The sequence below is a fragment of the Salpingoeca rosetta genome (assembly GCF_000188695.1).
Source record: "Salpingoeca rosetta unplaced genomic scaffold supercont1.10, whole genome shotgun sequence".
Classification (NCBI taxonomy): Eukaryota; class Choanoflagellata; order Craspedida; family Salpingoecidae; genus Salpingoeca; species Salpingoeca rosetta.
The window spans coordinates 826140-839437 of NW_004754924.1; the positions used below are offsets into that span (position 1 = coordinate 826140).

The following is a 13298-nucleotide window of genomic DNA, read 5'->3' on the forward strand; positions in this document are numbered from 1 at the left end:
TCGCCTCCCTTTGTCTCATACTTGTTTTGTTCATGTTTTACGGTGCGTGTATGTACTGGGTGCGTGTACTGCGCGCATGAGCGAATGCAACAGAAGCAGTCAAGCAGGGAAACAAAGAGCAGTCGTAACGAGACCAAACAACACAGAAAGCAAGCTCAAAGGAGAAAGCTGACGCCTCTATCAAGAACAGGGCAGCCACACATGGGCTGAGCAAGGCACCAAGCGACCAGGAACGAGAAAACGGGCCCGCAGTGACAGTTGGAAGGAGCTGGAAGGAGTTGTGACTCATCCTTCTTCATTCATGAGGTCACAAGTTTGTGGCGTGAGCAGACTGCAGGTACTTTTGCTTCCGCCTGTAAGCAGGAGCGATGCACGGGTAATGTGAGTGAGCAAGCACGTAAACGTGGTGGAGGTGTGTCGTGTTGTTGGCACTTCTTGCTTTGTTGCAGTGTTGCATTGGAAGGAATGAGCAGGAGGACAACTAGCAAAGCGAGTTGTCGAAAGCACACAATACACCCGTCGTTGAAGAAGTTCAACGAAACAATCAAGGATAGGCAGTTCAACAACAACACATGCTCTCATGCTGCCATCAACATTGCATCACACCTGTGCCTGAGAATAAATTCCTGCTTCCAGGGTGGAAGGGCGTTGAATTCCGTTTCCGAAATGTCGTCTTGCTGCTGCAGCGATTGCATCATGGACAGGTTTTCCCGCTAGAAGGTGCAAGGCATGGTCAACAAAGCACAGTCGCGACTTGAAGTGAGTACCAAGGTCAACTGGCAGACATGCCGAGGGCAAACTTATGGATACAAGTGCATACGTGTGAAAACGCGCACAAACACAAACAAACAAAGCGGAAAGAAACAAACAGGCAGACACACACAAGCACAAGCACACAAGCAAAAGCAAATACAATCACGCAATGGAACGCACGCGGTGGAAGTGGCCGCGACTGCGGCGGTCGGTGGTCGACGACGTGTGCGGCTGTGGCGCCTGGGACGAGGCCTGAAGAGAACACAACGCCATCATGAGTTGTACGCATGAGCAATGAAATGAGGATGGGATGCTGAACGGTTGGTCTTGCGGTTGCGCGCTGGCAAGCTGTTACACTCTCCCGCTCAGAGTGCTTGACTTGCATGCTTACGTGTCTGCACGAACGCGCAACGCCCTGCCGGGCACAAGGTCAAACAAACACCCACACCACGCAAATCAATCAAACAAACAACAACTAACAGACAAATCAATCAAACAACACTCACCCTGCGCTTCTCTTGCGACTCTGCCATGCGCCGAGCACGTGCGAGCTTCTCCTGCAGCTCTGTGCCGTCGTCATTGCACGGCAGCGGAGACATTGGTGGCGAGCAGAACCCAGACGACGTTCTCTTTGGTGCACTTGGAGACGTTGGCGATGTCGGGGATGTCGGGGGTGACAGCGGTGGAGGGCGTGCTGCCGTGGCAGAAGCAGTCGTGGTTGCTGTTGTTGTTGCTACTGTTGCTGCTGTTGTCGTCGTTGTTGTTGTCGCTGCTGCTTCTGTTGTCGGTGGGACGGTGTCGAGACTCTCGCGTTTGGATGAGGCCGCGCTCTTGTTCCGCTTGCGCTGCAGGAGATCCCATTTCCATCGCGGCATGGAGAACCGTGACGACGTCGACGTGCTGCTGCTGTTGTTGTTGTTGTTGTTGGTCGTGGACGTGTCCGCCGTACCCTTCTCGCTGGCACCGGCAGCGTTGCTGCTCTCTTGCGCTGGCGCCTCGTGTTGACCAAGTCGGTCGCGGCTGACGTTGTTGCTGCTGACGTTGCTGCCACGGCGCGTGGTGTAGCGGTGCGGGGACATGTGTGCAAGCACACGCGACACGAGCCCCCGCTTCTGCGTGCCATCCTGCTGATTCGCGGCCGACTCGCGTTTGGGCTTGGGCTTCGTCTTGGGTGCGGGCGGCTTGGCACGGCACACTTCTTGCTGTTGCTGTGGGCCTTCCTCTCCTTGGCTTGTGGACAGGGACTTGGATGACTTTCGCGGGAGGGGCACTGGCTTCTTCTTCTTCTTTGCGGCCTTCTTTGCCTCTTTCTCCTTCTTCTTCTCGGCCCGCCGCTCAGCCCGCGTCATCTTTGCTGGTGACGCCGCTTGCTTCTTCTCTGCCTCGCCCTGCTTCGATTGCGCCGCTGTCTCCTGCTCCGCTTGCTCCTGCATTGCACTCGTAACATCCCCATCTTCCTCGTCATTGTCCTCCTCTGACACCGGTGCTGCGCCCGCTACGGCAGTTGTTGCCTCCTCGGCCTTGGTGTCATCAGGAACACCGGCCGACACGTCGTCTTCCTCCCGCTTCGCATCCTGGTGCGCGTGCCCGGTTGGTTGCTGGGGCACCGACTGTTGTTCTTCAACCATGCTCTCCTCGTCTTCTTCGTCCACCTCGGCAAGCGTGTCCTCGGCGTCGCTGCTGTGCTGGCGGCGGCTCATCGCCTTCTTTGACTTGAACTTCTGTTTGAATCACGTGCGTGTAGGGGTGTGTGAGGGTGTGTGCGGGTGTGTGCGGGTGTGTGAGGGTGTGTGAGGGTGTGTGCGGGTGTGCGGGTGTGCGGGTGAGCATGTGTGTGTGCGTGTGTGTGCGTGCGTGTGTGTGCGTGCGTGTGTGTGTGTGTGTGTGTGTGTGTATCAGTCATGAGATCAAAAGTGAGAGCGTGCACGTTTTTCAACATGTGTGCGAGTGTCAGTGCTAGGAGCACAACTGCACCAGGATGCATGATGCAGGAACTCACCCTACGGCTGGGGCTGCCTTCCACGCCCTTGGTAATGGTGGGCTGCCTGGCGAGACCGGCTGTCGCCTCTTCGTCCTCAGCGAGATTGCCAACATTTGAGTGCGTGCCTGCAGGCAATTGCACGGTGGTGACCGTGTCGTCGTCCACTTCAGGCGCGCCGCCCTTGATCTGCATGTAGTCCGAGTGGCTAGCGAGGTCGCTGTCACGCGAAGGAGTGCGGACAGAGAGCCGCTGCATGAGCTCTGCGCGCAGGTTGTCGCCCCACGACGTCGAATGAGAGGAGGCGTGCTGCAGCAACTGCACAACCGGTGACGTGGGCTGCTCGCCTTCCTCCGTGCTGTTGTCGCCCTGGTCAGCGGTGGTTTCGGGCACGTTGTCCTTGTCGTTGCCTTCGTGCAGCGAGGAACATTCGCCTTCCTCCTCTGCTTGCGCTGAGACGATGTTCTCCTGAGGTTGAAGGGTGAGGGATGGACGGTGTTGCTGCTTTGCGTCTTCTGCTTCAACCTGTTCCTCTTTGACTTCATCCTCTTGCTCTTCCTCCGATGCTTCGGCTCCCTTGTCTGCTGGCACGGCTGCTGCCTCAACGGGTGCTGGCGGTGCGCTATCAGGCTCCTCTTTCATATCCTCTTTGACGCTCAATGGTGTCTGATCGCACGTGATGCCGTTGTCTTTGATTTCTTCGGCCTGCGCTGCCGGCTCTGCTTTGCTTGCACGCACTTCTTCATGATGTTGCTGGTGCTGCTGGTGTGGGTGAAGCAGTTTTGTGAGCATGTCGTGCATGCTGTGACGCTTGTGCTCGTGTCCGTGTTGCTCTTGCTGCTGTTGTTGCTGCTGCTTGGTGTTGTGCTCATGCTGGTGGTCGTGGTGGTCGTGGCTGCCGTGGTGGCTTGCGGCGCGTGCCGGCTGCTGCGCGTTTGCGTTGTGGAGCGGGTGAATTGCAGGCAGCGAGTGCGACGGCTTCTTGATGGGTGTGGGCTCTGCCTTGTGTTGAGCAGCCAACGAGCCACGGGCGTGCATAGTCGTTGGCGCATCTCTCTTATGCCCGTGCTCGTGTTCGCTTGTCGCAGCAGCGGGCACAGGGGTTGTGTCTCGGGAGAGGCCTGAGGATGGCGCAGCGCCGTGGTCGTCGACAACGGAGCACGATGCGTCCACGCGAATATAGCGGGAGCGGGCAGGCCGGGACCGGGTCATCTAGGCGGTGTGTGTGGGGGGGGTGTATGCGTGTGTGGGGGTGTAAATGGAATGAGACGTGTGTGTGTGCATGTGGTTGCAGGCATGCAAGCAAAGACAAAGTGAGAGGGCGTTAAAGGCTGTTGGGAGAGACAAACAGGCACAGACAGACACAAACAGAGGAAGGTAGACACAGCGACACACACACACACACACACACACACACACATAAACGGAGACAGCGAACCTTTGAGGCGCGGAGGAGGGCAATGCGATCCTTTTGCGACTGGGAGACCAGGCGGGGGCGATAGGTCTGGGGATAGGAGGAATCAAAGCACCACAAGTCACAGGAAGGGTGAGGCAAGAGAAGCACAACAAAGCAATGTCAGCGCTTGGCATGGGGAATGGCACCACATCACGCCGTCTCATCACACCGTCTCACGGAACTCAAACGATGTCCGCAACAAAGAAAGACCACACACGCGTGCTCGCTCCCAGCCCGTACTTCTGTGTCGTCTGTGGAAGAAGAGGCGTGCGCTGAGCCCAGAGAAAGCTCGCGCTTGGTTCCCGGACGCCGGGGTGCTGGCAGGCCTGGGGAGCGCACAAGGCAGGAGGCGAGCTGGTTCTTGAAGGCTGCCCGCGCGGTCTCAAAGGAGTTGGTGCCGCTATCGTCTTCATCGCTGTCATTCTCCTCTGGCCTGGGTTCCTCTTCTGCATCGCTTGTCTCACCTTCCATCTTCGCCACCTATGTGAGCGCGTGCGTTGGTGTATGTGTGTGTGTGAGTGTGTGAGTGAGTGTGTGAGTGTGTGAGTGAATGAGTGTGAGTGTGAATGAGTGTGTGTGTGTGTGTGTGTGTGAGGATCAGGCTGCTGAGATGGATGACCCTCATGTGTTTCTGTTATTGTTGCAGGATGGAGCAATCAACGACAAGATGCTCCCAACAGGCACACACCTTTGGGGGCTGCTCTGCTTGTCTAGCTTCCTGCTGGTCCTCTGGGGCGGGGGACAGAGTGCCGATGACAGAGCTGTTTTTCTTCTTCACTTGCTCCCACAGGTCAGCCTGAATGGTGTGGGTTTTGGAGGATGATGGAGCATGGATGGAGCATGTGGGAGATGAGGAATCGAAGCAAGTGGAAAGGAGGAGGGGGAGGATCTCGAAGAGATGTAGGCGAAACACCCGTCGACCGCATCGGAGAGCACCACGTATTCAACATCGCACACATACACACACACTCACTCACTCACACACACTCACACACTCACTCACACTCACACACACATACATACACACTCACTCACATACATACACTCACACACTCACTCACACTCACTCACACTCACTCACACTCACTCACGCACTCACTCACCCACACTCACCCACACTCACCCACACACACATACAAACATACATGCATCTACTCACGTCTGATGCTTCGTGAGGCAGGACACCTACGCTGGATCGCTGAGCGGTGTGAGGGCCGGCACCCAGCGCGACAGAGCGATCCTTGATGAGCTGGTTCATCTTGTGGTTGGTTGGTGTTGTGTTGTGGTTGGTGTTGGTGTTTGTGGTGAGTGATGAGAGACAGGCAGCACAAGCAGCCGAAGCAAGCGCCACCAACAAGCATTGCATTCCAAACGTGGTCGTTGACAGCATTCCTCTTCGCAACTCCCAACGCAGTACAACGCAACCGGACAAACCCCTTCGGTGTGCGGATTGAAGGTCCTGTTCCGAATACTGTCAGAGACATCACAAAGTGTGGTGTGGTTGGTGCAGCCGACGACTTCCTGCCTGCTGCACTGCATTTCCACCAGCCAGCCAGCCAGCACTCTGACACACCCAATATGAGCGGCAGGGTGCAGCTTGCCACGATGATTGAGGCGGCTGGGTTGATCCCCAGCACGGCCAGCCTCGTTCAATCCATCGCCAATGGCACAGCCACAGGGCTCGTCAAGTTAGTAGAGCCCATCCACCCATCCTACCCATCCACCCATCCACAACGTGCCTTCACCCGCATGAGTGTTGTGGTTTTGGTGTTTTGCACCACACGCGTTTTGTGCTTCCTTGTTTATTCCTCACACTCGTGGGTGATGTGACTGTGTTTGACAATGGCATTGTATGGGAACAATCCGCCAGCTTCCAAGGGAGGCACATAGGAGATCTTGGATTGGAGGCTGTCATCCTCGCACTCAAGCACAGGAATTTCGTCGAGTGGCTCGAGTCAGTTTGTGTTCTTCAGTCTGTCCGGTTGACAGAGCAGCACCATGCAATGTGCAGAAGCCATGTGTCTTGTGTATTTGGCGCAGCATCTTGCCGCGTCTTGCCGTCTCTTGCCGCCGCTTCCTGCGTCTTGTCGCCGCTTCCTGCGTTTTGCGGCGTTTTGCGGCGTTTTGCGGCGTTTTGCAGCGTGGTTGGTTGTTGTTGTCTCACGCGTTGTTTTCCCTCTGAACTCAATTCTGACTTTGCGTTGGCACTGCAGTCTCACGGAGAACGACATTACGTCAGAGGGCGTGAGGGCACTCGTCACCGCCTTGACCAACAACCCCACGCTGCACACGCTCACGTATGTGGTGTGCATTCATCAGCGCGCCTGTTTGGCTGTTTGCCTGGTTGGAAAGGCTCCCGGAACCTTTTGCAGACATCTTTGTCCTTTCTGCCTTGTGACACCAGCACGTGCACATCGCAAACGCACGACACAGGTTAACGAACAACACCCTGGACGATGCCGCCGCAGAGAGCCTCGCCAACCTTGTGGAGACAAACACTGTCGTGAATGCCATATCGTGAGTGGAGAACGGAACCTTGCACGCACGTGGATGGAAATGCGCACGGGTGAAAGGGTGAATTAGTGTGGCTCCCAGAATTCATGGCTGTGAACGTGATTTGCCTGCGCCTGCATTTTGCACGCGTTCCTCACGTCAAATGCGTTGATTGCACATGCGCACAGGGTGTATGACAACCCCAACATCAGCCGTGCTGGCATTAACCGGCTCCGCGCTGCAGCAAACGCCCGTGACAACTTCACTCTTGGCGTGTACGTCCTCATGTTGTGTGTGTCTGTTGTGTCTGTGTGTCTGTTTCTGTGTGTGCATGCGTGGTGCATGTGTGCATGTGTGTGTGTGTTTGTGTGTAAGTGCGTTTGTGTGTCTGTTTTCTGTGCGTGCATTTGTGTGTGTGTGTGTGTGTGTGTGTGTGTGTCGCGGCACCGCCCGTTGCTCCATTAGTCCACAATGCTCGGCTAACGCTGTCTTTGTCCGCTCTGTCCCACAACACCCCGTTGTTGTCGTTTTGTCATTAACCCGCCACATACAGGGATGATCCTGATGAAACCACACACACCCGGCACGTTCTTCGTCGCCACAACCACAATACCACGGGCAACACGCAGGCACACGACGACGACGACGACGACGATGACGACGCTGACGAGGATGTTCTACACGAAGCACAAACACCGATGTCAAGCAGGGTCTCACGCACGTCCATGTCATCACTGCGAACGCCTGATGCTTCCGGCGGTGCACCAGCTTTCACACTACCTCGCCACCGTCAGCCGCCACCACAACATCAACAGCACCAGCACCAGCAGCAACAGGCAACAGCAGACCCAACCGTCGTGAACCAACTATGTACGTGACCACTCGTGACATGCTTGCTGCTTGTGTGTGTGTGTGTGTGTGTGTGTGTGAGTGAGTGTGTGTGTGTGAGTGAGTGTGTGCGTGTATGCATGTGTTTTCATGGGATTGTGCATGCCCTTCTGAATCATTGACACAAGCAAGTCTCACGTAACTCACTTCTGAAATGAACACTGCATACATGTGGTTGGTTTTCCTGCTGAACAGTGGACCAGCAGCACAGAATGCAGGAGCTCTTGGACGAGCGAGGTGTGGCTCTTGTTTGTGTGTGTGTGTGTGTGTGTGTGTGTGTGTGTGTGTGTGTGTGTGTGTGTGTGTGTGTGTGTGTGTGTGTGTTCGTCAGTTGTTGTCCCATCCTAATTGCGGATGTGTCTGCATGCAAACAGCCATGGAAGCTCGTGTTCCACGTGCTCATTTTCGTGCTGCATTGATCGGTCGGTTCTTGCAGACGCGACCATCGCCACGATGAGGGTGCAATTGGAGGAGCAGGAAGCAGCACAAACGCAAGCAGCAGCGGCCCTTATCAGCGAAAAGGAGCAGCTTCAAGGTGGGCCGACAACATGCGTGTGCCTCATCAACTCTGTGCAGAATACCTTGTTTCACCCTTTCGCTCTCGCACGCACACCACATAACATCTGATACGCTCGCCTCGCAATCCTGCCCGCTTACTTGCCTGTCGGTTCTTGCCCCTCAACAGCGACAATCGCAGAGCTCACACAGACGAATGAGCAACGAGCAGAGGAGTGCGACCAAGCCAACGAGAGAAAGGCTGAACTCGCCCAGAGGCTGCAGACTGCCATCGATGAATTGGGTGCGCTTGCATGATTGTTTTTGTATGTGTGTACGTGTGTGTGTGTACGTGTGTGTGTGTGTGTGTGCGTGTGTGTGTGTCTGTGTATGTGTGTTGTGGTACAAAAGGAGGGTCGTTTCGTTTGGATGACTTGTGGTTGTGGTGCACTGGGTGCATATGTCACTCGTCTTGTCACTCACGTTGGACTTTCGCGGCGTATTTGTGCGCCGCAGAATCGCTGAGGAGTGCACACGCCGACAGCGAGCAGCAGCAAACTGATCTGACGGAGCGCATCAAGGCAATGAAGGAAGAGATGGAGGACTTGCAGCAAGCAAAGGACGACGTGGAACAGAGCAAGGCAGACCTGGAGACCAGACTCGCAACGCAACTTGGTATGGCTACTTCTGCTTCTGCTTTTGCGAGTGAGCGTGCGAAAACAAGAAAGAGAAAAGCATAGAGAGGAGAGAGGGGGTGTGCGTGCATGCGTGCGTGTATGTGTGTGTGTGTGTATGTGTGTATTGCGCTCACGCGACGCTGGATGTGTCGGTTGGGTGTTGTCATTCTTGCAGAGACCCTCAAAACTCAGCACGAGCAGAAGGTGAAGGACCTCGGTGAAGCAAATGAAGCGTTACAGACGCAAAGGAACACGCTGCAACAACAAAACGAAAGCAATGCGCAGGCGCTGCGAGATGCCCGCGCAGAGATTGGTGAGGCTGCCCACTCATCCTGCTTTGCTCTGCTCTGCCTTTCCCCTCAATTGGTAGGGTTTCTGCTCCCGTTTGCCTTGTCACTTTTCGAGTTCCAACGTGGGCGCCCCTTTCTTCTTTTCTGCTCTGTTCAAACACACACGGACGCACACGCGCGCGCAAACACACTCACACACACTCACACACGCTTAATACACACACCCCGCATAACGTACATGACACGCCACCCACGTGAACCGTGACACAGAGCGGCTTCAACAGGCCTTGCAGGAGCCAACGACCAGCGATTCAGAGGACGCAGGCGCCACATCAGCGAAACCGCCACCAGGTATGAACTGCGTTTGCGTGCTGAGGAGGATAAGTCATGCATATCGAATCATGCACATCGCTGGTGTTCACACACTGTTTCTGCATGCAACTCATTTGTGCTCTTCTGACTCACATCCACGTTCACCTATGTCGAATTCTTTGTGTCACGTAGGGCCAGACACACCAACTTCGCTGCAAGAAGCCGAAGCAAAGCTTGGTGCGTTTCTCTGCGCATGTGTGCGTGTCTGTGTGTCTGTATGTGCGTGTATTTCTGTGCGTCTACGTGCGTCTATGCATGTCTTCGCTGTGTGCGTGTTGTGCTGCTTGCTGTGTGTTGACTTGCATCGCGCTTCTCCCCCTGTTGTGCTGTTTGTGCGCGATTGCGAGCGCACGAGTCACACATCCGCGTGCGGTTCTCACACGCCGTGTGCGTCGCCCCATGCGTTTTGTTGCAACCGCACCAGAGGGCATGCTGAACCTGAACATGGACCTCGCTCGCTTCACCACGAGGGAGCGCGTGGTGGATGACAAGGGCGACTTCACCAAGGGTGGCTACGGCAAACTGTACCGCTGCACCATCGCAGGCCACGACGTCGCACTGAAGGAGATTGACGTGCGGTCGCGCCCTCGTTTGCTTGAGATTCTCTCGGAAAAGTCAAACACGCAAGCCCATGCAAATGACAAGCGGGTCCGACGAGAGGTGGCCATTCTGATGACCCTCAGGCACCCCAACATTGTTTCGTTCTATGGTATATGCTACGACGCCGAGCGGAAAACGCTCTCCTTTGTTCTGAGCTGGGCAGACAACGGCTCCCTGTTCGACTTCATGCACCTTCACAAGCGCCAGATCAGCCACGTCGATAAGCTGCGCATCTTGAGCGAGGTTGCCGGCGCCATGGAGTTCCTGCATGCCCACGACGTGGTGCACCGCGACCTCAAGTCTGCCAACGTGCTGCTGGACGCTGTGCTCTCCGCCAAGGTGACGGATTTTGGGCTGAGCACGTTCAAGAACACGGAGACATCTTCGCTGTCCCGAGTGGCTGGAACGCCACTTTGGGCGTCGCCCGAGCAGGTGCTGGAGGAGAAGTTGCGCGCGGACACGGACGCGTTTTCCTTCGGCTGCCTGGCGTGGGAGGTGTGGTTTGCTGTCAAGCCATGGCACCATGGCAAGTATGAAAAGGACGGCATATCGCTGCTGCAACTTGCCCTCAAGTACGAGAAGCACGAGTACCTGCCGCTCGAGAAGGTGATCAACGGACAGGAGATGCCGGTTCACCTGCGAGCGCTCCTTCGTGGCTGCTTCACCACGAGTGGTAGCCGCCTCAGCTTTGCTCTGCTTCACGCAGCATTTAGGGGACAGTACGCCGCTGCCCGTGAGCAGCGTCAGCTGAACGAGGCACGACAGCAGGAGTTGTTGCAAGGGCCACCCGATGCTGTGTGGAAGTTCGACCCTGAAATCCTCGCAACACTGAAGGAGAAGAAGCATGCGTTGTCAACCCGTGACACGGTGTACGTCGTGCCGCTTGATCTTGGGAACCAGGATGAGGCCAGCCTTGTCAAGACGGTGCGTATGTGTGTGTGTGGGTGGGGGGAGGGGCGGACGGGGTGATGTGTGTGTCTGGCTGTCAGTGTGTGTGTGTGTGTGTGTGTGTGTGTGTGTGTGTGTGTGTGTGTGTGTGTGTGTGTGGATGTATGCGTTTTCTGTCTTTGGTGCGCGCTGCTCGCCTCACCGTCCCATTGTCATCACAACTCTCACACCCCTGCCCTTCTCTCTGCTTTGTATTCTGCTCTTATCTTCATCCACTGCACACCACAGCTCCTTCGTCAGGCTGGTGGCCGCACCGCTCGGCAGCCAGACCTTCTTGGGCCATTTGGTCGCAAGGTCGCGGCTGCTGTTATTACATGGTGTGATCAGAAGCTTGCAGCGTTCAATGGCGCCATGCATCGCAACAAGACGCGCTTTCGCGGCCACCTCACCAGCACCAGCCACCCATTTGCACCCAAGTATGAGGTTGATGATACTGGCGCTGCCACCAACGCTGAGGAGAAGGCAGTTCTTGATCGTGTCACCACGAAGACCGGCCACTACAGGCTGTTGGATGCGTCCCTCATGAAACAAGATCCACCGCTTCGCGTCCAGCGTGTTTTTCATGGCGTCAACAGCTTCGATGCTGTCGTTGGCATCTTGGGTGGTGACTTTGCTCCGCTTCAGAAGACGGACATTGGCTGGTTTGGCGCAGGCCCCTATTTCACACCAGACCTTGATTACGCGCTTGAATATGCACATGACTGCGATGGCGCCGACGTGCCAGCCGATCTTCGTTTCCTCCAGCTGACACCAGGCGAAGTGTACCGCATCGTCCTCGTGTGCGACGTGACGTACGGAAACCCTTACCCAGTGACCAAAAACAGCTTGCACCCAATGGTGCAATCGACAGCAGAGGACAAGCTTCCGACAGAGAGGTGGCAGACATTTGCTGGCCTGCCGCTGGTTGCTGGGCACGACGCACACATCGCAGTGACTGCCTTTGACTCGAAAAGCGTCGATTACGTCCCCCCATTTGACACTCATGCTGATTGGTCCCAGCCTGGCGAGAAGCCAGTGGCCGAACTTGTGATCAGTGACACGTCTTGTGCGCTTGTTCGTGCGGTGTGTGTATTTCAAGGTTGAAAGTGTGATTGCTGTGTGTTTCTGTGTTTGTGTGTGTCTGTCTGTGTCTGTGTGTCTGTGTGTGTATGTTGAGGGCCCTTTCCATTTTTTTCACTCTGTTTTGAGCTGCATCTAGTGCTTGTTGTCTTGTTGTCACCTGTGATGTGCTTTGCCTTGTTGGCGTGGCATCAAATTGAACAAATCAACACACAAACCATGCTGCTAACGATGTCGGTTGATGACGGCACATGGAAGGAGAGGCATGGAGGATTATCGACAAGCAAGAACGGGGTGTGGAAAACACGGTTATGGAGTGCGTGTGTGTGCCGCGCTGTGTGTGTATGCATGTGTGTTAGGCGGGCACAAATTTGCAGACAGACGTGTGGATATTCTGACAAACAGATGAACAGTGATAAAGGGGCAATCAGACAAAGACCAAGACATGCACACACACACGCACACATGTGCACGTGTGTTTGCCGTCGTGTAGGACCAACTCGTCTGCTTTTGCGCTCGTCACCATCTACCGCCCGAGAATATGAATGTGTGCTCCCCCCATGCATAGACTATATAACTAGAGGTTGAGGCTACTTATTGTAAATACACCTCTGTGCCATTGGCAGAGGTGGGAAACGAAAAGGAATGCTGTTCATACATAGGGATGAAGGAGAGACAGAGGGGCACGACGAAGGGAGACATCAACGAAAAAAAAAAAAGCACCCCCAACTGTACATGCAGATATGTACGCACACACGCACACACACACTCGTACGCACACACACACACACATACACACATGTACAACTGTACGCACATACACACACATACACATGTGTTGAGCCCGCCCCAAAAAAAAATTTGGGTGTGTACCTTCCGCCTGCACGACAATAACTTAGCCCTCTCTCTAATAAATACGAGTAATAACTTAACCCTCTCCCTAATAAATAAGGGCATGGAGCACCTCGAGGCTGACGAGGAGCGGGCGGGTATCGAACCCGCGCTCTACAAGTCGCACTTACGATGACATCATGCAAGGGGACGTGCAGGCTTCCAGTACACACCATCTCGCGCCTAAAATTCTTCATATAAAGCAAAGGGTTTGCTGGGGCCCCTTCGACTCGCCCCCAACCAGCCAGAAGAGGGCGAGACAGGTGCCCCCTGTGCTGTGGCGGTTGGGGGCGGGCGGGCTTGTGCTGCAGAACACTGTTGGCTGGCGTTGTGCTGCGAGAGAGAGAGAGAGAGAGAGAGAGAGAGAGAGAGAGAGAGAGAGAGAGAGAGAGAGAGAG

General features: G+C 55.4%; 2 protein-coding genes across 2 annotated transcripts; one reads left to right on the top strand and one right to left on the bottom strand.

The window, feature by feature from the left end:
* Positions 1-23: 23 nt before the first annotated feature.
* PTSG_04481 (uncharacterized protein) lies at positions 24-5489 on the bottom strand. Its single transcript, XM_004994517.1, has 9 exons — positions 5347-5489; positions 4876-4983; positions 4428-4667; positions 4170-4235; positions 2753-3943; positions 1260-2474; positions 934-1005; positions 607-713; positions 24-353 (listed from the first exon to the last, which is right to left on the bottom strand). Exons 1-9 carry the CDS (start codon positions 5443-5445, stop codon positions 308-310), a joined length of 3144 nt encoding a protein of 1047 aa, XP_004994574.1. The 5' UTR covers positions 5446-5489; the 3' UTR covers positions 24-307.
* A 276-nt stretch (positions 5490-5765) lies between these two features.
* Positions 5766-12040, top strand: PTSG_04482 (serine/threonine protein kinase; the record flags this gene model as incomplete). The annotated part of the gene is made up of 15 exons (XM_004994518.1): positions 5766-5875; positions 6058-6141; positions 6401-6484; positions 6621-6704; positions 6869-6955; positions 7234-7550; positions 7764-7805; positions 8005-8103; positions 8254-8367; positions 8580-8738; positions 8916-9053; positions 9301-9381; positions 9535-9579; positions 9827-10926; positions 11179-12040. 15 exons carry the CDS (start codon positions 5766-5768, stop codon positions 12031-12033), a joined length of 3399 nt encoding a protein of 1132 aa, XP_004994575.1. The 3' UTR covers positions 12034-12040.
* Between the last annotated feature and the right edge of the window lie 1258 nt (positions 12041-13298).

Excerpts from the sequence above, each read along its gene's own strand:
- PTSG_04481 (XM_004994517.1), bottom strand. The coding sequence starts at position 5,445 with ATGAACCAGCTCATCAAGGATCGCTCTGTCGCGCTGGGTGCCGGCCCT. Across the intron at positions 4,668-4,875 it reads AAGCAGAGCAGCCCCCAAAG|GTGGCGAAGATGGAAGGTGA; the intron begins GTGTGTGCCTGT and ends GCGCTCACATAG. Across the intron at positions 3,944-4,169 it reads CCCTCCTCCGCGCCTCAAAG|ATGACCCGGTCCCGGCCTGC; the intron begins GTTCGCTGTCTC and ends CACACCGCCTAG.